Here is a 23,877-nt window from a genome sequence, read left to right as displayed (position 1 = left end):
TCGGGAGGCAGTCTGGTCTGCCAGGAAGGCCTCTTGCTCATCGAATCCTGTTCTCTCCAACCCCCACCTTCTCGCCCACTTCACAGATGGGGAAGGACGGCTGGAGAGGTGAAGGGGCATGGCCTGAGGTCACTTCAAGGAACTGAGGCAGGACCAGTGGAGGGCAGACCGAGGCTCAGGACATGGCCAGAGCCACCGGCACAGAGGAACGGAGGAACTGGACATCCAAGCAACTGGGAGGACACTGGAAGGGGAGCCGATGGGAAACACTGGCTGGTATCACAGGTGCCCAAGGGAAGACCGAGCAGAGCGACCCCAGCTGAGAGAGCTGGGACGGCTTCGTGGGCTCAGCGGTGAATCCCACAGCTGAGGAGCAACCTATCAGGGGCAGGACTGGAGGGTGGCCACTAGCACGCTGAGCATCTGCTGGCCTGGCCGCGAGGCTCACCTGCTACTCAGCAGGTGAAAAGGCAAAGAGAAGAGCAAACCCAAACCACCCCAAACCCCTTCCAGAGGAAGGCAGGCTGCCGGCCCATCTCACTCCCCGAAGCTGAACATCTCGGCTTCCTTCTCCTTCCAGAAGGCAAAGCTGCGGCCGATGTAGCCACAGATGTCCTCGCTGCTGAAGGTGCCCCGCTGGGAGCCGGGCCTCAGCCTCCGCGCTGCGGGCTCGGGGCTGCTGCTGGGGGCCGCGGCAGGTGGCAGGGGCCCGAGCGCGGTCAGACCCGACTTGCGGCCGGGCTCTGGGTCCCCGGCGGGGCTGCGGCTGGAGCCAAAGAAGCGGGCTTTGATGTCCTCGAAGCCATCAGTCCAGGCACGGCGGCCGGCGGCCACCTCGTCGGTCACGGCCTTGTGGAAGGTGCGCACGGCCTCCCAGCCATGGGCGCCCAGGTGCTCGAAGACCTCGAAGCAGAGCAGGTGGCGCATCTTGCGCTCCTCGGCTGGCAGGTCGCACTCCAGGAGCTGAAAGTAGCCCAGCATGAAGAGGTCCAGCGTGAGGCTGCTGTAGGGCACAGGCGCCCCGTCCACGTGGGGCAGGAACTGCTCGGGGGAAAGGGGCCCGCGGGGCCGCCGGCTCAGTCGCCGCAGCTGCCGGGCGGGCACGTGTGCCAGGATGGACTTCCAGTTGCCCAGCAGGTGGGCGATGATGCTGCGCTGCTGCCACAGGTGGCCCAGCCGCGGGCTCTCGCTGGGTGGCGGGGAGGGCAGTCGAGGGCCCCTGGCTGCCTCCTGCCCCCGCGGCCCAATGCGCCAGGCCTCCAGGGTCCTGCAGGTGGCCGTCTTGAGGGTGGGCGTGCAGGCCGACTTCTTCCAGTGACTCAGGAAGAGCATGACGATGCGTTCCTTGCGAAGGTTGGCCAGGTCAGGGCCTGGCCTGGCGCCGGCCTCCGATGGGGCCTCCTCACAGCTGATGCCCGAGTCGCTGGCCTCCTCTGTGTCGCCTGTTCCAGGCTCCCTGCCCATTGGGCCGCCACGAGGCTTCAGGGGAGCAGGCCAGCAGCCTCTCAGGCATTGCCCGGGCTGGGCCCCCAGCTCACAGGGGCCGGGGCTTGGGGTGCAGGGCTGGCCAGGGGCTGATTCAAAGTTGCCACGAAGGGTCCGCACAGACACCCCGCACTCCTGGATCTCGCGCTGGGCCTTGCTCCTTGGGGGACTGGCTGGGACCTCCCTGTGGGCCTCCTGTAGGGGCCTAGCGGCTGGCCTCTCCTCGCCCTGCACCAGCCCGTTCACGCCCTTCAGCAGCAGGGACAAGCTGCGCACCAGCCGGGCGACGTGGCTGCACCAGAAGGGCAGGTGCTGCGCTCCAGACGCGGCCTCCAGGGCCCCTGTGGAGCCCTGGGGCTCGATCTCAGGGCTGGGAGCCTCCTCGCCCTCCAGCCCGGGCGCCCAGGGCAGGAAGTGGCTGTTGACAGTGATGCTGACCAGGGGTGCGGGCAGCAGGGCCTGCAGCTCCGCCGCCAGCCGGCCCAGCTCGTTCTCGTACTCCTGGCAGCGGTGCCGCAGCTGCAGGTCGGCGATCTGCTTCTCCAGGTACACCAGGTCGTCCTCGGTCAGCAGCTCTCCGAAGGGGCCCAGGATGGCCTGGTGGGTCTGTGAGTACCGCCAGGCTGCCTGCTCCGCGGGGCTCCCGCCATCGTCCTGGGCACAAGGAGGGCAGGTCAGTGGAGCCACAGCCACACTGCGGATCTCAGTGGGGAGGGGGTGCTGTTCCCACTGGACACAAGCTCCCCCCCAGTGGCCTGATTCTAGGTGCCCCTGGGAAAGCCAGCCCAGCCCCTGGACCCTCGCTGGCCCTTGCCTGGACTTAGAATGTAAATAAGGCGGCTGGCCAGCCCGTCGGAGTTTGGGGCTCTGGGTAGTCACCCTCCCCGCGAGGGCCCAGTCTTCCCCTCTGAAGAGGGGAGGGTGCCTCTGCTCTGCCACCCCCCAGCCCTCCTCAACTCCTCGGTGTTTAACTCAAAGAATCTCTCTCCACGGAGCCTCCGCGGTTGGACAGCAGCTCCGAAGATGGGCAGCCTCGAGGCTCTACTCTGGGTTCTCCCGGTGTGTAGCCAACTCCACCCCAAAACGCTGCAGCCCCCAGGGCTTCCCCTGGCACTAGTCCTGCCTCACTGAGCTCACAGCTTGTGGGGGAGACGGACACGGAGGGTCTCGAGCTGGGCTCCCCCGGGGTGTGGCTCTGCGAACGCCTGATTATTCCTGAGACCCCTGAGGGAAACGCTGCATCTGCCTCTCTTCACAGGTGAGGGGACGGAGCTGCCATTTGGCTGCTAAGAGGCCCGGGACTGTCTGGTGCCAAGTGGCTCTGTATGAGTAAGTTCTGACTCCTTGTCCCAGGAGGCCTGGGTGGGGAGCAGAAATCGGGGGAGTAGCTGCCTCCCTGAGCAGTGTCTGGCCCATGAGGGTCAGGCACAGGAATCTGCAGACTATGGCTAGCCTGGGGCTGAAGCCAGTCCCCCAGTCCCTCCAGCCTGTCCCCCTCTGCTTTCCCGAGTTCTCCGCAGACCCCCAGCTCCGTCCCAAGGTCAGACTCAACAGGGCTTCCCGGGTGTGGCGGGAGGCCCCCACCTACCCCTGCCTTGCTCTACCCCCAACCCCATGGGCCTCCATCCCTGACAGCGAGGACAGGCTGGGCCATTAGACCAACACTGCCCAACACTTCCGTGCTGATGGGGACAGCGTGCCAAAACACGCAGTAGACACTGGCACCTGAGGCTACGGAAATGAAATGCAGCTGGTGCAACTGAGGGGAGGGGGTTTACTTTATTTCATTTTAATTAATTTAAATAGCCACATAGGGCTGGCATTATTGTATTCGACAGGGCAGCTCTAGACCAAGGGTTGCAGAATATATCGTTCAGACAAAACCGTATCCCTCCAGGGTAAGACTCTAGAGCAACTGCCCACAGGGAAGCCAGAGGAAGCCTGTTAAAATCCAAGCCAGAGCCCAGCACTTCCCTGCTCAGATTCTCAAAGGCTCCTCAAAGTCTTATAATATCCACCCATCTCCTCTCCAATCTCACCTCTACCCACCATCCCTCGTTCATTCCACTCCAGCAGTACCAGCCTCCTCCTGCTCCTCCCTTGGGTGGTCCCACCCATGCCTCAGGATCTTTGCACCTGCTGCTTCCACTGCTGGCAGTCACTTGTCCCAAATTCTGATAGGGCTTCCCTCTCATTTCCTTCTGGCCCCTGCTCAAGGCCACTCCCCAGAGAGGCTGCCCCTGAGCACCTGGACGGAATAGCCTCTCCCCTTTACATGGTTTTGCTTCCTTCCACAGCACTTAGAATCACCTCCCCACCCCCACACACCCAGCGTAATTGCCCAGTCACTCCGTCTTCCCCACTGGAATATAAGCACTAGGCGGGCAGGGCTGGTCTTCACTGCTGAGAACAGAGCTTGGCACAGGGTACGCACGGGATACAAATCGTTAGATCAAAGAACACGTGGGCACCACATCTCTAATGCAGGTGAAGGGGCACTGCTCACAGCCCTCTGATCTGGTTCAACTTCATCGCCTGACAGAAGAGGAAGCTGAGGCCACAGAGGGACACGTAGTGGGGGGGGTGTTACCTGGGTTTCCAGACTCGAGGTGTGGGCTAAGGGCCCCACCTTCCACGTCCACCTGCCAGTGCAAAGCCTCCTGCTTCTGCCTCCGCCCTCTGCTCTGGCCCCACCCCGCCCCGCCCCTCTCCAGCAGGGCCCCCGCCCACCTCCCACAACTCCACGCCCCTCACGCCCATCTCCCACCCACCCTCCACGCCGGGCCCCGCCCCCTCCCAGGCCCCGCCCCCTGCTCCACCTGGGCCTCCAGCGCTGGGACTGTGCCCAGGCGAGCCTGCAGCTTCCGCACCATCACCTGCCGCTTCCACTCAGGGATGGCCCGGCCGCGCTCATCCCTCGTGGGCACCAGCCCATCCAGGTCACCGGAGGGCAGCCCGTCCAGCTGCAGCGCAACCAGGCTGTCCGGGGCGTCCCCCGCCGCAGTATCCGCTCCCTGTGTGGACGTAGGCAGGTCGTCCAGGGCCCCTAAGGGACCCCGGTCCGGGAGGTGAGGGGAGGACCGCCCAGGATGAGCGCAGCTCAGGGAGGAGGGGTAGGCGATAGCGGCGACCAGGGAGGGCCGGGTAGACCACGCACAGCACCCCAGCCTGGTTAAGTGTGAGTCTTTCGAGGGCAGGGACCCTGGTGTCCTCTGTGGGACCAGGTATGTGTAGGGAGGATCGTCGGCTGAGAGGCGACCAGAGGTTCCTCCCTTTTTCTGTATATGGCAGAGAAGGTGTGGCCCAGAGCATGCCATGAGGATGGGCAAACTCATCTGAGGAACGGTTGCATAGATGAAGTCTGATAGCCAATTCTGGACTGCAGGACTTGTCTTTAATGAGCCTTTAATGAACTGTGTCCACTGTAATTCTCCAAGGGGGCGGCACTGTGCAGCATTTCCCAAACTCACACAGAACATCTCAGGGGCTGAGTTCCCAGCACCCATTCAGGGAAAGGGTGGGCTGGATTTCTAAGGGTCTGGTGCCCAGATAGAGGAGAGAGAGGAGCAGATCCCAGGCTAGCTGGGAGACCTCAAGGGCAGAGGGTGCCAGGTCCAGCCTCCCCATGGCCAGATGCTTCCCTGCACCGTGACAGCAGTGTCCGAAGGGGCACGAGCACCCCTATGTTCAGAGGTCAGGGTGAGGGTCTTGGGCCCCTGGGGCTTCCTAGAATCAGAGAAGGTCCATGTCTACTATGAGAGGGTGACAAGCTGCTTGTGGCCTTGAAATTCCCACCTACCCAGAAGCTGGGTGTGCCCTCTAGAACCAGCCAGTCACCCCAGGCACCTCCTGACGTCGACCTGCAAAGAAGGGCCTGGCTGCCCCAGGAGAGACCTGGCCACGTAGAAGAACACGGTGAGAGGCCAGCTGGGCTTCGAGGTTGGCTGGGGGGTGCCTTGGGAGGCAAGGGCGTGGCGGAGCGCTCACCGTGGGGACAGCCATGGCACTGGTGGTGACCCTCGGGGGGGCTGTGTAGGTTGTCTGCTCCCTTGGAAGATGCTGGTCAGGCTGGCTGGGCCAGGTGGGGCTGAGAGACGCTGCTGTCAGGACGGGGGAGCTGGAGTCAGAGGGGCTTCCAGAGAGGCCAGGGGAGTTGGGGGCAGAAGACCCTGGCCTTCCTGAAGGACCACTGGACCTGGAGCCAGAGACCCAACCAGCCCCCCTACAAAGTGCCCTGGGGCCTGGGCAAACTCCTTCATCCCTGGGGTTCCCTGGGCATCCATGCGGCCTGCTTGGAGCCTGGCGGGTTGGAGAGCCTGCCTTTTACCCACCTCATCCCATCCCACAGCCTGTCCTTCTCCCTAGCCCCTCCTAGAGCCTGGAAGGAGCTAGAAAGGGCGTAGGGTTCCATGGTCTGGGGACCTAATGCAGCCCCATCAGGTGCAAATCTGTCCTTTTACTGCCCCTCCCCCACCCCCCCCCACACAAAGACACACACACGCTACACCTGGCTATATAACCACAACCCATCCCACGAAGTGATGCTTCCCCTCACCGCATGTGGGGCCTGCTCACATTCTTCATGCTGTTCCATTCCATTTCATTTTGATAAATGCTGCTCCTAATCCCCTAACGGGTTATGGCCGGCAGTTTGAGGGCCGTACTCCTGCCCCCTGCTGGAGTCTCAGGCAACAGCAGCAGCCTCAGAAGGCCCCTTCAGACCCAGCCTTTGATTTACCCCGGGACAAGCTGAGGCCCAGAGAGGGGATAGGCCACCCAAGGTCACACAGGTAGAAGAGTCAGGCCGGGGGGGGGGGTGCTCAGAGCTCAGAGTGACCCCTGGGGGCTGGGCAGGAGGCTGTTTAATTACGGTTATTAGGCCCATTGTGGAACACATTCATTCTCACTTTAAAAAGGCAACAAGACAAAAAAAGGAGACTGGAAGAGTTGGGGGGTTGGGTCGAGGAAAGGGTGGCCCCAACCCTGTCCTCAGTGTCCTATGTACCCAGCAGCCCAGAGACTGCTTCTCCTCACCTCCCCCACGCCCCCTCGAAGAACCTCAGAGGTGAGGCCGGCAGGGCCCCCTCCTAGCACCCACGGCCCAGGCCAGTCCTCCCTGGAGACTGTACTCACAGGTGGGGTTCCCGAGACCTGGGCCCCCTCTTCTTCCATCCTCCAGGGAGTGCCTTGCAGCCGACAGCGGAGGAGCGGGGAATGGCGGGGGCGGGGGCGTCATCAGGAGCGGCACCTGGGGGTGGACCAGCCGGGTCAGTGGGAGGCCCAGGTGGGCCTTGCCTTGGGCTGCCAGCTGGGGGTGGGGGGCTGCAGTGGGCTAGCCCAGGCCTGGTCTCCCTGGGGCTGTGCGTCTGCAACAGGGCTTGGAGAGGTAAGTGTGCAGGAGCGAGGTACCCCTACGGGTTCTGTCCCCCCATGTCTCTGCCCCGTCCACACTGGGTGAGCAGGGCTCCCCACACACTTGTCTAGTGAGCCCCCATCTCAGGGCCAAGCTCATGGGCTCCCTCTGGAGGCAGCTCCACTGGGCGGCTTTGGGTTCTGGGTCAGGGTCTAGAGTCCCCCTTGTGCTCAGCACTCCTAGGCCTTACAAGAGCCATGTGCACACATGCACACTCACACACGCACACACACCCCATCTGTGTCTGTCTCCTGACTCTGTGCTGAGACAAACTGCCTGGAAATGCCCGGTCTCTCCAAGGAGAACGTGCCCAGTTCCTGGGCATAGGGGAAACCACAATGAACTTGGAACTCAGCCCCCTAAGCAGGGGCAGTGTGGCTGTGACCAGGCCTCAGAGCAGTGGCACTGCGCCCAGGTACCCACCCTGCAGTGTCTAGGCCACCTCCCAAGGGCCACCTGGAAACAGAGACTCCAACTCTGGTCCCAAGTAGCCTGGGGTCAGGGGAATCCACGTCTGGGGCTGCAGGCGCACTCACCTCTCAACCTCAGGTCTGCCCTAGGTCTGGGGCAAGGCACAGACCTGGCCTGGATCACCTCCCCTGCTGCCAAGCACTTACTGGTGGGCAGCCACAAAGAATCCTTGACCTGGAGGTGCTCCATCCCCTGTCTCCAGCTCAGCCCTGCGAGGCCTCATTGCGTCTGACTAGCAGGAGCCAGGACTGCTGGCCCAGCAGACTCATGGGCTGGCCGAGCAGGAGGCTGGGGGCAGGCAGGCCACTGTGACGCCGCAGCTGTTGACAGCAGCAGGACTGCCGTGTCTCTCTGCCTTCACACGGCCCTCCTCAGGAGGCGGAGAAGTCCTCCAGGAGGACACTGAGCTGTGCTTCAAGGACCCCAGAGCCAGGCTTGCTGCCTTTGGATTGAAAGCTGAACATTGGAGGCTGGATGACCCTGTCTTTCAAATGGGCTCCCGGCTGCGCGCTCCCTCTGGGCACCCACCCTCGGCTGTCAGACCGAAGCTCCTCACCCGCTCCCTTCAGCAGGCAGCTGTGGCAGAAAGTGGCCTCCAGGTGCCCAGGCTGGCACTGGGAGAGCCCAGAGCAGAGCAGAGGAGCTGGTTCAAACCAGCCCCGCACAGGATGTGCAGCTTGGGGCCGACCCTGGCGTCATGAGCGGGTGGCCCTCTTGCAGCTCCATTTCATGCTCTGTTGTTAAATTCTTAACCAGTTTTTAACAAGAAGCCCAGATGCTCACTTTGCCCAGGGCCCTGCACAAGATGCAGCTGGTCCTGTTGGGGCAAATTCCTTGGCCATTCTGTGTCCCCTTGCTCACCTGTAGGTGGGCCCTGTCCCTCCTCCCAGAAAGGAGGCATGGGCGCTCGGTGGCCACCCCAGCCCAGAACCCTGGCTCTGCGGCCACCACCTCCGGCCCCTCAGTGGCATTCCTGTCCACAGCCGTCAGCCCACTGGGGCCATGGGGGAAGGAGCACAGCCCGAAAGCCCGCCTGCCCGCCGCCCTGCATACCTCCCTCTGTGCAGAGAGCCCAGGGGCCCGGGCGCGTGGCAGGTCGGGGATTGTCCACCAGCCCCCAGCCCGGAAGGACCCTTGGAAGCAGGCACTGGGCTGTGAGCACCGGGAGCTGCAGCCGTCCTGGGCCGTCGAGGGCCGGCTCAGCTGCCGCCCCCGGGAGCAGGAGGCATCGCATTAATATTTGAAGGCCCAGGTGTCAGGTGGCTCAGCGGGCCTGGGCTCGGTGTGGGATCCCCTACCACGGTGCCTTAACCCTCCACAGACCCTCCAGAGAGGTGGGGGCAGGCCTGAGACCCCTGGTCACACAAGAAGAACCAATTCAGAGGAATCCCCCACTGCCGTCCCAGGCACAGATGGGGAAACTGAGACTCGGAGAGGGCAAGGGGCTTTCTCAAGGTCCCACAGCTGGGATGGGGCAGAGCTGGGATCAGAATCTTGAGACCCTACTCCTTGCTCCTGCCAGGACTGAGAGCCCCTCGAATCACCATTCCTTTGGTCCGGGGGCACCAGCCGTGGAGGAAGAGGCAGGTGGATGGGCCTCTGGGGGACGCCCGGCATTGGCTGGGTCTCCGGCACCCTTCCCAAGGATGCAAAGCCCTGGCTGCCCCTCACCAAGCTGTTTCTCAGGGCTGCCTTTGCACAGGGGGCTCCGGCAGGAAGAGCAGGCTGCTTGCCCCACGCCACAAAGCAGGGAGGGGACCCCCAGGCTTGGCGGTCCCCAACTGTGACACAAGCCTGTGTGCACAGCAGTGATCTGGGCCTGTGTCGGTCACCTTGGGGCTCAGGGGGCAAAGGGACCCAACAAAACATGATGCTTGCTCCCTGCCATGTGTCTCGGACCCGGGAACCTCCTCTCTGCTTCCAGTGTCCACAACACAGGCATGAGCTGGCTTAGGAGCTGCTAGCAGGGTCGAGTCAGACCCTAGACCCCATGGTTAGAGAAGCAGGCGCTGACAGTCTGATGGACACAGTGGGGCTGAGCCCCAGGTGGCCCCAGCCGATGCCCACCAAGACAGAGCTCTGAGCCCGACAGTGCCTCCTCTGTGCCCTGCCCCTGCCTGGGAGCCCTCAGCCCTTCCCCTCAACCGAATCTGCTCTCAAGCGACAGGAGTATCCACGTCCCCATGTCCCTCATTCGGGCCCTGGACACTCACTGAATCCACAAGGACCTGAAGGAGTGACAGATGTTGGGTCCCGACCTTTGGGGTCCTGACAGCTGGGCATGTGCTGCCCCCAAATGGGGCTGCTGCCCCAAGGTTGGCGGTCAGCTGGCCCTGGGCTGGGGCCCTTCCCACGGCCTGGTGTCTCTTTTCCTGTGTTTTTGATGAGATTTGAGCAGCGCCATGCCTGCCATGCATTATACATCGAGGACAGCTGTGGCCGAGCCGGGTTACAGCCTGTAATGCCACCCAGGCCGAGAAAATCATGACCCACAGATGGGTGCCGGACACCAGTCACCACAGCTGAGATTCAGTTACTGGCTGCACGGCCTGGGGGAGGAGGCTTCCCAAGGGCGTCCCTTGCCCTCTCTGGGCCTCAGTTTCCCCATCTGTCAAAGGAAGGGGACCTAGAGCCCTCCTGGACCTCGCTGAGGGAAACTGGCACCTGCTCGGTGCTCAAGGCGCATCTGTATTCTCCAACTAGGCTCTTCAATCCCATTATGCAGATGAAAAAATTGAGGGTTGGAGGTGCTCAGAACTTGGGGGTGCCACCCAGCCAGGAAGAGTCACTGGGGCAGGGTGGGGGCAGGCTGAGGGGGCTGGGCTCACCATCCTGGGCCGGTTCTCCTACCTGCTGCTGCCCCTCCAGGATCTCATTCAAACCAGCCCCATAGCCAGGAGCCCAGCTGCCTGGCCCACTCACTTGGCCAAGGTCGAGGCAGGGTGGTCGAGGCAGGACCTGGCCTTCCCAAGCCGCATCAGACCCCGCACTGGGCAGCAGATGAATCAAGGCCCTGCGGACACGCCTAGGAAGGGGGCACCTCCCACAGGGCCGGCCTCCCACTGCGCAACCAGCCTCGTCCCCCAGGCTGCCTCTCTTAGGACCACGACTCCGTGGGGGCGAAGGCAGGCAGCCGTGTCGAGAGGGAAATGCCGGCTTTCACCGCCTCCTCCGAGCCCGACATGGAAGAGGCCCGGCCGGTGACTTCTGTGTATTGTGTTTCCATCAATATTGCATCGGGCGCACAGCCTCCCCCAGCCTGGCGGCCCACAGCTGACAGCCTGCCCTCCCGCGGGGCTGGGACAGTGAATGTGAGGCAGGTGGAGGGGGGACAACTCCAGCCCACCTCAGGTGCAGTGGATCACAAGGAGGTGGACACCTTCCACCACCAACGCCACAGGCTGGACACCGCTGGCCCACAGGTCAGGTGGGGAGGCTACACAGGCAGCCTGGCTGGTTTGGGAAATCCTGAGTGAAGGGGACAATGCCTCATAGCCCATGTGACATCAAGGAAACAGCCAGACCAGAAGGAACTTCAGGAAGCCTGACATGGGCTGGCCCCCACAACCCCGGGGGTGTCAGGAGAGTGCCCAGAATCTCCATCCCCCTAAGAGAGCTGGGCTGAGTGGCCAGGAGGGGCTGGCAGAGGTGCCAGGGCCTGGGGATGGAGGGCTGGGGACAGAGACCTTGCTTGGACAGAAGTCCCAGCTGTTGCCACCGAAGCATGGGCTGGGGACAGGTAGGGGACCCCAGCCAGAGGCCTGACAGCAGAGCAGTTGCCCATCCCACCTCCTAACCTCAGGGCCCACATGGAGGCCAGGGCTTCCCCAGCCTGTGCGGCAAAGCTCTGCCCGCTACACCAGGAACCGGCTGAGTTCTACCAGCTTCTCCAACCCAAGCCAGAAAGGCAACCCTTTATCAAACAATTACCCATCGAAGGGTTAGTAAATAATTAGTAAATGGATTACCTCAAGCCAGTAACAGTAGTTTCTTTTTCCGAAACTAGAAACCAGGACAAACCAGGGCTCCAACACATGTGCCCCAAAGCACCCGAGGCCCCCGACCCGCAGCTGCCCTGATGTGGGTTTTGGGCGGTGAAGACAAGAGGCTCTTGGCGGGGGCTGGGTGAGGACTGCGGCTCTGCCTCAGTGGGTCCTGGACGCTCCAGGGACACCCTGAGAGAAGAGGAGGTGCAGCAGCCCAGGGTGAGACCCATGTGGGGGGCACGTTACCCCTCTGGCCTCAGTGCTCTCACCTGAAAATGGGGCCAGGCGATCCCAGGGACACCTTCCGAAGGGGCGGCCACTACAGAGAACTGCGGCAAAATCTGTGCGGGTTGGGATGAATTGTCAGGGCAGCGGGGAGGTGGAGGGCAGGCAGGAGGGGACTGGGGGGAGCCTGGCCCCACACTGACTGGCCTCCCCACCACACACCCGGCCATCCACCCCACCAGTCCACTTGCTCAACCGGCTGTCCACTGCTCCATTCATTCAACAAACACGTGTAACCCGTCACGTGCTGGGGACTGAGGCACAGGAGATCCCCGACCTTGTGGATGCGACGCCGGATGAGGTCGCACACCCAGAGAGGGGAGCCGGATGAAACTTCTGCCTCGTGGGCTGCACAGGGCTGGCCTGCCTCATCGGGCACCTCCCCAGGACCCAGAGCCCTGCTCCCACCCCCGGTGTCCTTAACCTGACAGAATCACCCAACAGGAGCTCTGGCCATGGTGTAGCCTGGGTCATGAGCGTAGTTTCTGTGGGCCAGTGGAGTACAGGCCTCTGCCAAGGTCCAGCCACAGCCCAGCCCTGTCACAGCCCTAATCTGAGCACCCAGCCAGCTGACTTGTGGTTTCAGCTCAGCCCCAGCTTGGCCCTTTCTCCTGACAGACGACACCGTGTCATCTAGCTACCTGGCCATCAACACAGCAGGGGTCTGTCACCTGCCCTCCTAGGAGGGATGGGGCCCAAGGCTTACCGGCGGGGCACTGTCACGCAGGTACTGGGCGCAGTCACGGTGGCCGTGGTACTCCGCCAGGTCTGCGGCCGCATAGCCATCCTCATCCCGCAGGGCGGGGTCCACGCGGTGGGAGAGCAGGGTCTGGCAGCACTGCAGGGGGGCGGTGAGCATGTGAACTCGGTGCCGCCAGCTCCCTGCTCCCAGGCCCACCCCCCAGCTGGGACACCCAGGCTGTGCAGCCATCTAGTGCAGGGTGCTGAGCTCCCGCCCCAACCCACGACCGTCCTGTCCTGGCAGCACCAGCTCCAGGTCCTGCAGGTGTCACTGCCCCCTTGTCCCAGATGGGGCACCGGGGTTCCACACTCAGGAACTCGCCAAGGGCCCAGCCAGTGCGTCAGCAGCACAGCCGGACCCCAGCCAGGCAGCCTGACCCTGACCTAGCACTGGTAGCCCCTGCCTTGGCCTACAAATACGTAACCTCAGAGATCTGTGTCACTTTTACCCCAAGAAACTGGGGTGCAGGAGGCTAAACAGCCTGGCTCCACCCCCAGGACTCCAGCCTGTGCCCTCACTCACCTCACCCACCTTGCCCCGCCTGCTTCCTGGCCTCCCAGTCAGACCGGGAACTCAACCAGACCCTCCTCTTGGCCTCACCTTGGCCTTTGTGAGCTCCTGGGGTTCCCACCCTCATCCTCTATGTCCCCATCTCTGAACACCCAGCTCTGCCAGCCACACACGTACTCCTCCCCTGGTCAAGCTAGGGCCTGGGCCCCCTATTTCCCTTCTGAGCAGTCCTCTGGGTTTGTGTGATGGGACGTGGGAGGAGAGGAAGGCCTGGAGGCTCAGAAGCAGGGAGGAGAGAGAGGATGGAGGGGTGGAAAGCTAGAGGAAATTTGGGTTTGTGAAGGAGGCTGCAATGGAGCGAGAGGAGGTTACGGGGGCTTCAGGAGCAGGCTGAGTCCAGAGCACGGGTGGGGCGGGGGGCGTCGCAGCAAAAGCAGAGTGGAGGAAAGGGGACAGGACAGGAGTGTCGGTCATGGCCCCAGATGGTGTCAGAACAGCAGCCGGGGAAGGTGGGGGGAGGGGAGAACTTTCCTGCAGGATGACTGAGGTTCCTGGTGGCGTTTGTGAGCAGAGGGTGGGTGGTTACAGATGACCAAGATATAAGTCCGGAAATCCGTGAGGTGGCCGCACCAGCAGCAAAAGCAGGCGGGCAGATGGATCTGCACCAACGAGTAGAGAAGCAGGCAGCTCACACCAATCCACTCCCCAGAGTCAGCGTGGAAAAAAGGCACCTTCCTAGGGCGTCAGCTAGACAACAAGGAAGCAAGGAATTACCAGGCCAAGCTCAGGAGACAGGAAAGTCTGGAGGGATAAGCCCATCTCTCAGTGCGGCTTTTGCCCTAAGAGCACGCTGATGCAGAAGGCATGCTTGTAGCCTGAGCAGCTCTTTCACAGCCCCATGGGACTGGGGATGCCAGCAAGAGTGCAGGGTCCCCCGCAGGCTGGGGGATCCATCCCCAGAGAAGAGATAAAGCAAGAGCCAGCCAGCCCTCTGCTTCCTGTCACGCAGGTGCTCCAGGGACCTCAAGCCTGGATTGTGGACCAAGATGACGCTGGGCATGCAGCTCCCACCTGCGCCCTATGGGAAGACGCAGATAAGATGTCAGCCAACACCTCAAATGACTCCCAGGGACCATTTTCCAAATATAATGTGCAGCACACAGACAAAACCAGGAGCACAAGGGAAGGAGCTACCAGAAGTGAGAACCAGAGCACCCAACGCCCACCAAGAAACAGACTGCCAAAGACCCGGGAAGTAACAGACTGAAGCCGCCGTGCTCACTGCTTCCAAAGACGTCAAATCCAAGCTTGAAAATCTAGGCATGGGACAGAAAACTACAGAGAGCAACACAGGAGGGTAGAAGGTGTACTTGGTGTGCACGAGGTCCTGGGTTCAATCCCCAGGGCCACTGTTAAGGGGAAAAAAAGGAAAATCCTTTCCAAAAAAAAAAAAAAAAAAGAAAAGAAAAGAAAGAAAAAGAGAAAAAAGCAACATGATAGATTTGAAGACACCAACAAAATGAAAAGACAACCTATGGAATGGGAGAAAACATTTGCAAATACTGTGACCGACAAGGGGCTAATGTCCAAAATACACAAACAGCTTATACAGCTTAACATCAAAAAAAAAAAAAGGCAATCCAATCAAAAAATGGGCAAAAGAACTAAATAGACATCTCTCCAAAAAAGACATACAGATGGCCAACAGGCACATGAAAAGATGCTCAACATCGCTAATTATTAGAGAAATGCAAATCAAAATCACAACGAGGTATCACCTCACAGATGTCAGAATGGCCATCATCAAAAAGTTCACAAGTGATAAATGCTGGAGAGGCTGTGGAGAAAAGGGTGCTGGTGCGGATGCAGTTTGGTGCAGCCACTGTGGAGGACAGTATGGGGGTTCCTTAAAAAGCTTAAAGTAGAGTGACCATATGATCCAGCAATCCCACTCCTGGGCAAACATCTGGAAAAGATGAAAGCTCTAATTTGAAAAGGCACATACTATCACTTTGGATTAATGGTTTCCTTATTAGTGAATGAGTGAAATAAAAACCTGGACACAGGCTCATTTCAGAGTTGAATGAGAGTCATCATTACCTGCAGTTTCAAAAATCATCCTTTAACTAGTCTTTCGTAGCATCATTGCAAATTCAACAGTCAAAACTCAGACGGCCAAAGACTCAAGCGTCAGGTTCAGTATTGCCATCAGTGATGTCATTTTCCCAACTGGCGAATAATTCTTGGTGAAGTGCTAAATAAAGCAAAATGCTGTCTTCCCTCAGTGTGAACAGCGGGACCTTTCCTGGGAAAGTCTTAAGTACATTAAACTACAAAGAAATGTTGGTGTGTACGTGTACCTACATTTCAATTTAGGTTCTAAGCTTAGGTAATTACATATACTTGAGTTGGGTCCAAAGCTCAGATAACTATGAACAGGTTTTCTACCTACATGCACGGCTGATCCATTGGGAAGTCTCGTGGGGCATGAGACCTTTCTTCATTGTGCAGGACCGTCCTGGAATAGCAGACCACCCGTCCCCCACCATGTGAGCACCCCAAAAACAGACCAGCAACAGAAACAGCCCCGAAATTTTCAAAACCCACCACTCATCTATTTCAAATACTCTCTGGTTCTCGAATCCTTGGTTACGTTCTAAGCAAGTGCTCAGTATCTATTTGTTGGATGGGTGAGTTTCTGAGTCAAGCCAAGTGTGGACATGAATGGTTGGACGTGAAAGGCTCTGATGAATGAACCAGCAGGACACGGACGCCTCGTGTAGGCACAGAAAGTCGACAGAGGCATCTGTGCTCAGAGTGCTTTTTAGGGACTCACAATACCCAGTAAACACCCCTTCTTGAGTTAGCAGAAACTTTAAGTTAGGTGGAGAACTACCAGTGAGTTAAAACCACGTATCTACACCTTGAAGGAATCTCGTTTACACTGGCTTCTGCTGTTTCCTCTTCAACCTTGTCGGCGAAGCCCCAGACCACACCCCATCTTACGGCGGCTCCCCCTCCACCGCGTGCCCTCCTCCACAGTAAGGAACCCTACGCCTCTCCTCGTGATCCCACAGCAGCTCAAAGCGCCTCTCTACGCAGTATTACAGCTAGTTCAGGCTTCAAGGCTTCCCACCGCTGACCTCTCACTACAAGCTGCAGCCTCCGCCCTCGGCTGTCCTGGCACTCTGATGGCTTCCAATCCTCTCTCCCTTGCTGGAAGCCCTGCTCCTTCCCACATTCAGATCACTGCTTTAAAAATGACTGTCTTCCAATAAGGCCATGTGACTCAAAAAGAAAATGACCAACTCTATGAATCCTTCTAGATTAGCTCAGCTAATGCTGTTCACACAGATGGCTCTCCAGTTTGATGGTATATTAGAATCACCTAAGGCGTTTCAAGAAGTCTTGATAGGGGAGTGGGCATAGCTCAGTGGTAGAGTGCCTGCTTAGCACGCATGAGGTCCTGGGGTCAATCCCCAGTACCTCTGTTAAAAAATAGTAATATAAAATTAAAACGTCTTGGGCTCTCCAGGACCAATTAAACCAGAAACTCGGGGGTTGCTGGAGCCCAGGTATTAGAGTATTTTAAACCTGTTATGAAGAGTCCCAGCGTACAGCCAAGTTTAAGAACCATCTCACCAGTGCTGTATACCACACCTAAAATCCTAAACAAAATGTTGGCAAATCAAATTCACTTATACGTAAAAGAGATCATGTTTTGTGACCAACTTGAGTTTACTCCAAGGAAGCAAGGTTGGTTTAACGTTTTAAAAGGTCATCAAAGTAGAAAGCAAGGCCTTGAAAAGGTACTTGCACACCATGTTCATCGCAGCATTCTTCACAAGAGCCAAAGTTGGAACCCAAATGTCCCTTGACGGATGAATGGATAAAGATAATATGGCATATGCACACTGTGGAGCAGGAGGGAGTTGGGGCAGGGAGCAGGAAGGGGTGGAGGGAGGAGCAGGAGGGGTGGGGGAGGAGCAGGAGGAGATGGAGAGGAGCAGGAGGGAATGGAGCAGGGAGCAGGAGTGGGGGTGGGCAGGAGGGGGCCTCAGGACTCCTGAGAGTCAGAGGACAAGTTTTCGGGAGCGCTGCTGTGAGCTGGGATTGGGTCTCCTGATTCTTCAGAAGGACCGAGTGCCTTCCGGGCACTCTTGATCACTGCCCTGCGCTTCTTTTACTCAACGCTGCTCTGACTGGACCAGCTGGGCCCCAGGAGCACTTTGGGTTCCCGTTGGAAAGAGCCGTCCGGAACCGTAGGCCCAAAATGGGACACTCAGTTGCACCTCAATAAAACACTCGCTCTCAACTAGCCTTTCCTGGGCCGCGAGCACAATTCTCACGGCTCCAGACGGCAGCACCTGAGCCCTGGGGGCCGTGGGAACGCCCAGGAGACGTCCTGGGGATGAGCCGACTTGCTTTGGAGTCCTTGCTGTGTGGCCTGGTTGGGGCGGGTGGAGGAGGAAACCTCTGTATTCCCTCAGATGCCTCTACGTGAGGTCGGCAGGCAGGTGGCGCCAGTGCAGGACCCGATGGCCGGGTCCATTCCCAGCGTTGAACACCATCCTGCCTACTCTGGGTCTCTGGATGCTGTTCCCTGGGGACGGGCCGTGTGAGCCCTCAAGGCTTCTCTGGATCACAGCAAAGGTGTTAATGCCACACCCCTGGCAGGTCTCTGCGCACAGCCTTCTGACAGAGGGGGCCTGAAGCTAAAAGGCCACCCTGGGAGGACCAGCAGGAAGACCAGTCCCAGAGCAGGCACCTAGGGAGCCTCGGTGCAAAGGGAGGGGCCCGCAGGCGGAGGGGAGAGATGGATTTTGTTCCCAGATACATCAGAGTCTGGGCCCTGGGCAAGGGCCAGTCTGAGCCTCAGTTCACCCATCTATAAGAGGGGAATAACCGCGTCTCTCCTCCTGCAGGGTTGCTGGGAGGGTTCACTGACTCATTCAGGAAGTGTCCGGGCCTAGTAAGCACTGTGGGACCCAGCGTGCACCACCCCCAGCAGCTGCCTTACCTCCATCTGCCCGTTCTCCGCTGCATCGTGGAGGGGGGTCCCACCCCAGCAGTCTCTCACGATGGGAGCACCCATCAGCAGAAGCCGATCTAGGATGGGCGTGTGGCCGCCTCGGGCTGCGAAGTGGAGGGCGGTGGCCCCCTCATTATCCCGCGCCGTCAGGCCTACGTCTGTGAAGGTGACCTGAGGAAGAGGGAACCAACTTGCTGAGGCTGGTTGCAGGCGACCACGTCTGCTTCAGGGCTGGAAGCTCCAGGGACCAAGCTGGATCCGCATATGAGCCTCAGGCAGCGTTGGAAGGAAGAGAGCTCTATGGTTTAATTTAAGCTAAACACCCCCAGGGGCTGGTTTCACACATCAAATGAAAAGCCACCTTGGGCAGCACCTAAGGGACAGTAAAGAGATGTTCGCTGATGAAGGGAGGGAGAGAGAGAGGGGAGAAAGGACATCCTGGCACCAGGTGTTTGCGTCCTGATCCCGGCTCCAGCGCAAAGACACAGGGGTGCTGGGAAGTGGGTCCACTGACCAAGGCTGGCCAGAGTGCTGGACTGCAGCCTGGTCATCCCAGGGTTGGGGCACCGTCCTGCTGGTCACCATAGGGGCGACTTCCAGCCGGCCCTCCTCACGGGCCCTCAGCTGCCCCTCTGTGAGGGCACTGGTGGGATCTGGTCCACAGCACCCAGTGGGCCTACAGGCTCACGCTGAACTGCGTGCACCTGGGACAGCCACGTGGCCCGGCCTGCCAGTGAGATGGAAGGGGCTCTTCTGGGAAGGTTCTGCCTTCCTGATAGAAGGGGCCGGTAGATGTGGTGTCACCCCTTTTTCTCCCTCTTCCTGCCTTGAATACGGCTTTCACCATGAGGGAAAGGCCATGGGAACAGCAGAGATGTGACCCCATACCAGCGGCCTCCTGGGGCTTTCTATGTGGGAGGGACAACCTTCTGGGGGTCACTGCAGCCACATGCCAGCAGATCCAACATTCAAGCATGTCTGTTAGGAGAAAGACAATGAGCTGGGAACAGAGGCCCTCCCATTGGCCTGCCCTCCCAGGGAGAGGGTGCCCAGCCCTGAGTGGGTGAGCCAGGCTGGACACTGCCCCTTCTGCCCTCCGTCTGTCCTGCAGGAGGAGGGAGTGGGGAGTCACATTTGCAAAGGCCTTTCCGGCCTGGGACCCCATGGTCTCTGCTGACTTCATCCACAGCCACCTCTGATCAAAGCTGCGGGCTGGGGGCTGAACCCCGGGGCGCAGACTGGGCCTGGCATGTGGTTGCTCTAAGCCATGGTGGGCGCGTCTGATCCTCCAACAACCCGGTGGGCTCCCGAACTTCCTGCGGACAAACGGAGACCCAGGGGGTGGCGCACCCACCACAGCCAGGCTCTGCTTGCTCGAAGGCGGCTCTGGGGCCGAGGCAGGAGCAGGTGCCAGCCTTCCCGGACCTCGGCGCCCCGCACCCCCGGCGCCCCCTTACCAGCCAGACGACGAGCGAGTAGTGGCCGCGGGCGGCGGCGGCGTGCAGCGCGCTCATGCCGTCCAGGGCGCGCAGGTGCACGTCGGCGCCGCAGTCTTTCACCAGGAACTGGGCCAGGTGCAGGTGGCCCTCCTGGCAGGCCAGGTAGAGCGGCGAGGCGCCGCTGCGCGTCCGCCGGTTCACGCCGCTGCGGGGGAGGGCGGGGGTCAGAGGGCGCTCGGCCGGGGGTTGCGGGGAGCTGCCGCGCACCTGGCTGACCTGTTTGCGGCCGCCCCGCTTACGGGCGGAGGGGCCCAGCGGCTCACGCGTAGAGGGGAGCACGGGGTGGGGGTGGGGCGGGCACGGGCCGACTCTTCATCAAGCTGTGGGCGCGGCCGAGGCTCGCCGGCAGGGGGCGCTTCACAGCGGGGGAATAGCGTAGCAGGGCCTGCAGTGGGCAGGTCAGGGAACCTCCGGAGCCCTTGGCCTGCTCTGTGCAAGGGGCCATTGTGAGGAGGACACTAGCCTTTCCTTGGGCACCCAGGCCTGGCACTAGTGAAGCCCTGCACGGAAGAGCAGTCCCCTCCCCAAGGCCGACTCCATCCCTTGTCGATAAAGACCTAACCTCTGGCTCCTGTGGTCAGTGCCAGTGGGAATGTGGGCCCTGGGGCAGGGGACCTTTCCCTGTGAATGTGTGGTCTCCCAGTTTAACTCAGTGGTAGAGCGTATGCTTAACGTGCATGAAGTCCCCAGTACCTCCATTTAAAAAGAAAAAAAATAATTGCAGGTCTAACAGACACACTGTGGCCGGCCAGATCCAGGGCAGCCAGTGTGGACGCTCTGGGGAAGGTCCACAGAAGTAAGTCCCAAAGGCCTTTGCAGAAGGGTTGGGACACTGTTCCACCGCTGAGCTCTCAGGCCTTGTCTGGGAACCATCGTGGGGCGGCCAGGACAGCCATCCATCCAACAAGACACCCCACAGAAGGAGTAGAAACGTGGTTAGAGGCAGGCAGATTACAGGGAGAAAGGCCAGGTCAGGTGTGGGGTGGACATGAACGAGTCCCACTTGCAGCCAGGACAGCAGACCTGGGAACAGACAGTGGGGTGGGCAGGCCATGTGCACTGCACCCCTAGATGGTCTGTTATGTGCCTGGGGTATCTTTTGGGAGGGGGCAAGGGCCAGAGGAGTGTCCGCGATGGGAAGGGGAGTCCTGTGCCCCCTGCCTCAGCTGGGCCTGTCCTATCCCCTCCCCTCTCTGCACCCATCCACCAACTCCAGGTTGTGGGACAGGGGTTCACAGTGTGAGGGATGGGACACTGTGGACGGAGAGTTCAGGCGGACCTATGAGGGCCTCACTCCCCCCAAGTCCACTGCACAGCCTCTGCTTCCTTTACGTGACTAGAGGGGTCCACCTTCCCAGCCCGGAGAAATTAGGCCCTGAGACGCCCCCAGGCAGGGCCAGGAGCTGCCTGAGCACAGCTTCTGGCCCTGGTAGCAGCTTCCTGGCTGTTCTTACTGCCTCTCTCCTGCTTTGAGCCTCACTGGCATCCGCTCCCCTCCCACACCCTGGCTCCAGATTGTCCTCACGCACAGCCATCCCCCACCCCAACCCCACCCTGGAAGGCCCACCTCTCCGAGGTGAGGCGGCAGCCTGCCTTCCGGGCCCTCCTTGTGCAACCTCCCAGCAGCCTGCGCCCCAAGACTGCCCGACAGGTGGCGCTCAGCTCCTCCTCACCTGCCGTGGGCGGCCACCAGGAGCTTCAGGCAGGTCAGGTCCCCACTGACAGCTGCGTGGTGCAGCGGCAAGGCCCCCTCCAGCGTCTCCAGCGTGGCCGTGTGGCCCTCTCGGAGCAGCCACTCCACCAGTACCGGGTGTCCGAAGCGGGCGGCCAGGTGCAGCGGGGACACCCCCGAGGCGTCTTGGTCCTACAGAGGCACAGATGGGGCAGTGAGCAGGCGGCAGGCCGGGACCCACCCTCGCTGGGCAGCACCTGTTCGGCCAGAGCCAGCCGCCCAGGACCATGCTGCCCGGGACCCTTCCGGAGAGCTTCTGCCCCTCCCTCCAGTTTGCTCCATTCCACAGTGTGCCTCAGAGGGAGGTCTCTAGGACTGAGCCAGGCCACCTGCTCCAGGAAGAGGCAGGGCCAGGACTCAAGTCAATAGGTCTTTTGGGTCCAAATCTGTGATCCTGCTGGAGTCAAGCCCTCTCTCCCAGGCATAGTCACAGCCCTTCCCACCCACACTGAGCGCCCGCCTGCCAGCCCCAAGTCCTCTTGCTGGGGAGCATTTCCACCCCGGGCAGCTGGCAGACCTGGGCATTCTCCCAGGTGTACAGGTGCACTGCTCCCGCCCTGGGGATTGTGGGAAGAGCCACTGAGGATGAGGCTGGCAGTGCTGATGCTGTTGGACCCTCAGGCTGTGACCGGTGAGTCTTCCTTCACCCAAGACTCAGCACGTCATGTTGCTGCCTGCCCAGCTCTGGCCTCTGGGAGGGCTTCCTGGCCTCTGGGAGGGCATCCTTACACCCTCTCAGAGCTGAACCACCGTCCTCCCTCGGTCCTTCACCCACACAAAGGGCAGGGGGTGGGCAGGAAAGGGGGGGGCAGGTAGAAATGCTCCTACGAGACCATCACTGAGCCCTGGAAACCCTGCTCTTTACCATCAAGGCTCTCGTCCCACTTCCCCCGCAGCAGCCCCCTGTGCTGTCAACCCCCTTAGGCCCCCAGTCAGCCAGGCCGGTGACCACAGCTCCTGAGTTCCACTGCCCAACGAGCTTCTTTACGTACGGACCCTCTTCTAGGCCGCTTGGAAACAGGCCTGATGAGAACAAGACCCCCCATGGCAAGGCAGGTGCCCCTGGGTGGGGCTGTGGGGAGACAGAAGTCCGGTGACTGCTCTGTGCTGGGCGCCGGGGACACGCCCGTGGCTTTCCAGGGCTTTGTTTCGGGATTGGTCAGGGCATGGGGCAGAGGCAGACACCACTGATGGTGCTGCGGGGTTTGCATGGTGACTTCCCAAGAGAATCAGCCCAGGGCCCAGGTGCCCAGGGGAGGCTCGGGGCTCCGGTCCCAGCTCTCGGCGCACCCCTCCCTCGATCCCCATGGACGCTGCCCCGGCTCGGCCGCTGTTCCCACTCACCTGCAGACCACAGCCCCCGTCGCGCACCAGCCAGCACAGCTCGGCCAGGCTGCCCGTGGCCGCGGCGTCATGCACCGGCGTGGCCCCGTTGTGGGCCCGCTGGTTGCTGGGCAGCTTGGCCCGCTGCACCAGGAACTTGACACAGGCCAGGTGGCCGGCCCGGGTGGCATGGTGCACCAGGCCGGCCCCCAGGGAGTCGGTGATGCCCGGGTCCAGGGCGCCCGCCTCCAGCAGCTGCTCCAGGGTGGCCAGGTCCCCGTCCTTGGCGGCAGCAAGCGCCCGCTGCTCCTCCATCCTCCCGCCCGGGCCACCCGGCCAGCTCTCCACGGCTCACGCACAGGCCTGGGCTTCCTGTTTCAGGCGTGGATGCAGCTCCTGGCTCCGGTTACCCGATAAGCGGTGCACAGGGCAGATGGGAGGCGGCGTGGGGGGGCAGGCCTTGGGGACTGGGCCTCGAAGTCCTGCCCAAGCCACTCCCATGGCCCCCGGAACTGCGGTGGGCAGAGGGCGCAGGGGAAGGGCCTGCCCTGGGTTCAGGTCAGGGGGTGGGGACCAGCCAGAGGGCACTGCCCTGTGGCTGGAGTGCCCTCTTCCTCCCGTGGACCAAGGGCTGGGGTGGACTTGCTGCATCAAGTGAATGTTCCCAGTACGGCGTCCTTTCCACAAAGCAGTGTGCTCTAGCGTCTGCTCTCCCTGGGCTGGGGGCCGCCACCAGGAGGGCTGGGCTGGCCCGTGGGGAGGCCACCTGGGAGACTGCTCACAGGAGGGCAGACCCATCCAAGTGGGGCCCTTTCTGGGGAACTACCTACCAGGTGTGGTGGAGTCTCTGTGCTCTGGCCATGCCGGCCCCCTGGGGAATCCACGCTGGCCCGTGGCCTCCGCTGCCCCGAGGCCTGGGAGGCTCTGTGCATCTCTGGGCAGCAGTGGCTCTGCAGGGCCAGTGACACGGGCACCGGGCCCTGCCTCTGGACAGGCAGACCTCTGAGTTAAGGCTGAGGGTCTCAGGGCTCCCTCAGCCTACCCTCCAACCACAGGGACTGAGTCTCTGAGGCTGCAGCTAAAAGTCCCAAGAGCATTCTTCAGAGCTGGCAAGTGTCTTTTTCCAGACTGTCCCCCATAGTTCTTTGCTGAGGAAATTGAGGCACCGTGCCGCTGCTGGGAAGCGGCAGAACGCCTCACGTCAGGGATCTATTTTCCGGGGGCTCCCAGAGCCACGATCTCAAGCTGCGTTTCTTCAGCTAAAGCCCAATTATACACCCTACCCCCACGGCTGGTGTGGACAGTGCTGGTGCCCGCGTGAGAGGCGCGGACAGCACTGGTGCCCGCGTGAGAAGCACCCACTAGGAAGACCACAAAATGTGCAAAACAAGCCTTGAAA

General features: G+C 60.9%; 1 protein-coding gene across 1 annotated transcript; it reads right to left on the bottom strand.

Moving 5' to 3' along the window:
- Positions 1 to 537: 537 nt before the first annotated feature.
- ESPNL (espin like) lies at positions 538 to 22,793 on the bottom strand. The gene is made up of 9 exons (XM_072960667.1): positions 22,500 to 22,793; positions 21,097 to 21,287; positions 19,382 to 19,568; positions 17,913 to 18,095; positions 12,347 to 12,478; positions 6,619 to 6,733; positions 5,473 to 5,585; positions 4,305 to 4,499; positions 538 to 2,139 (listed from the first exon to the last, which is right to left on the bottom strand). Exons 1-9 carry the CDS (start codon positions 22,791 to 22,793, stop codon positions 538 to 540), a joined length of 3,012 nt encoding a protein of 1,003 aa, XP_072816768.1.
- Between the last annotated feature and the right edge of the window lie 1,084 nt (positions 22,794 to 23,877).

The sequence above is a fragment of the Vicugna pacos genome, chromosome 5, assembly GCF_048564905.1.
Source record: "Vicugna pacos chromosome 5, VicPac4, whole genome shotgun sequence".
NCBI classification, from domain to species: Eukaryota; Metazoa; Chordata; class Mammalia; order Artiodactyla; family Camelidae; genus Vicugna; species Vicugna pacos.
This window is presented reverse-complemented; position numbering and strand designations above follow the sequence as displayed.

What these genes read in the sequence shown, in the direction of transcription:
- ESPNL (XM_072960667.1), bottom strand. Translation starts at nt 22,793, where the DNA reads ATGGAGGAGCAGCGGGCGCTTGCTGCCGCCAAGGACGGGGACCTGGCC. An exon ending in AGGTCTCGGGAACCCCACCT is followed by an intron (nt 5,586 to 6,618) that starts GTGAGTACAGTC and finishes CCGTCCTGACAG; the next exon opens with CAGCGTCTCTCAGCCCCACC. An exon ending in TCCCAGCGCTGGAGGCCCAG is followed by an intron (nt 2,140 to 4,304) that starts GTGGAGCAGGGG and finishes CCTTGTGCCCAG; the next exon opens with GACGATGGCGGGAGCCCCGC.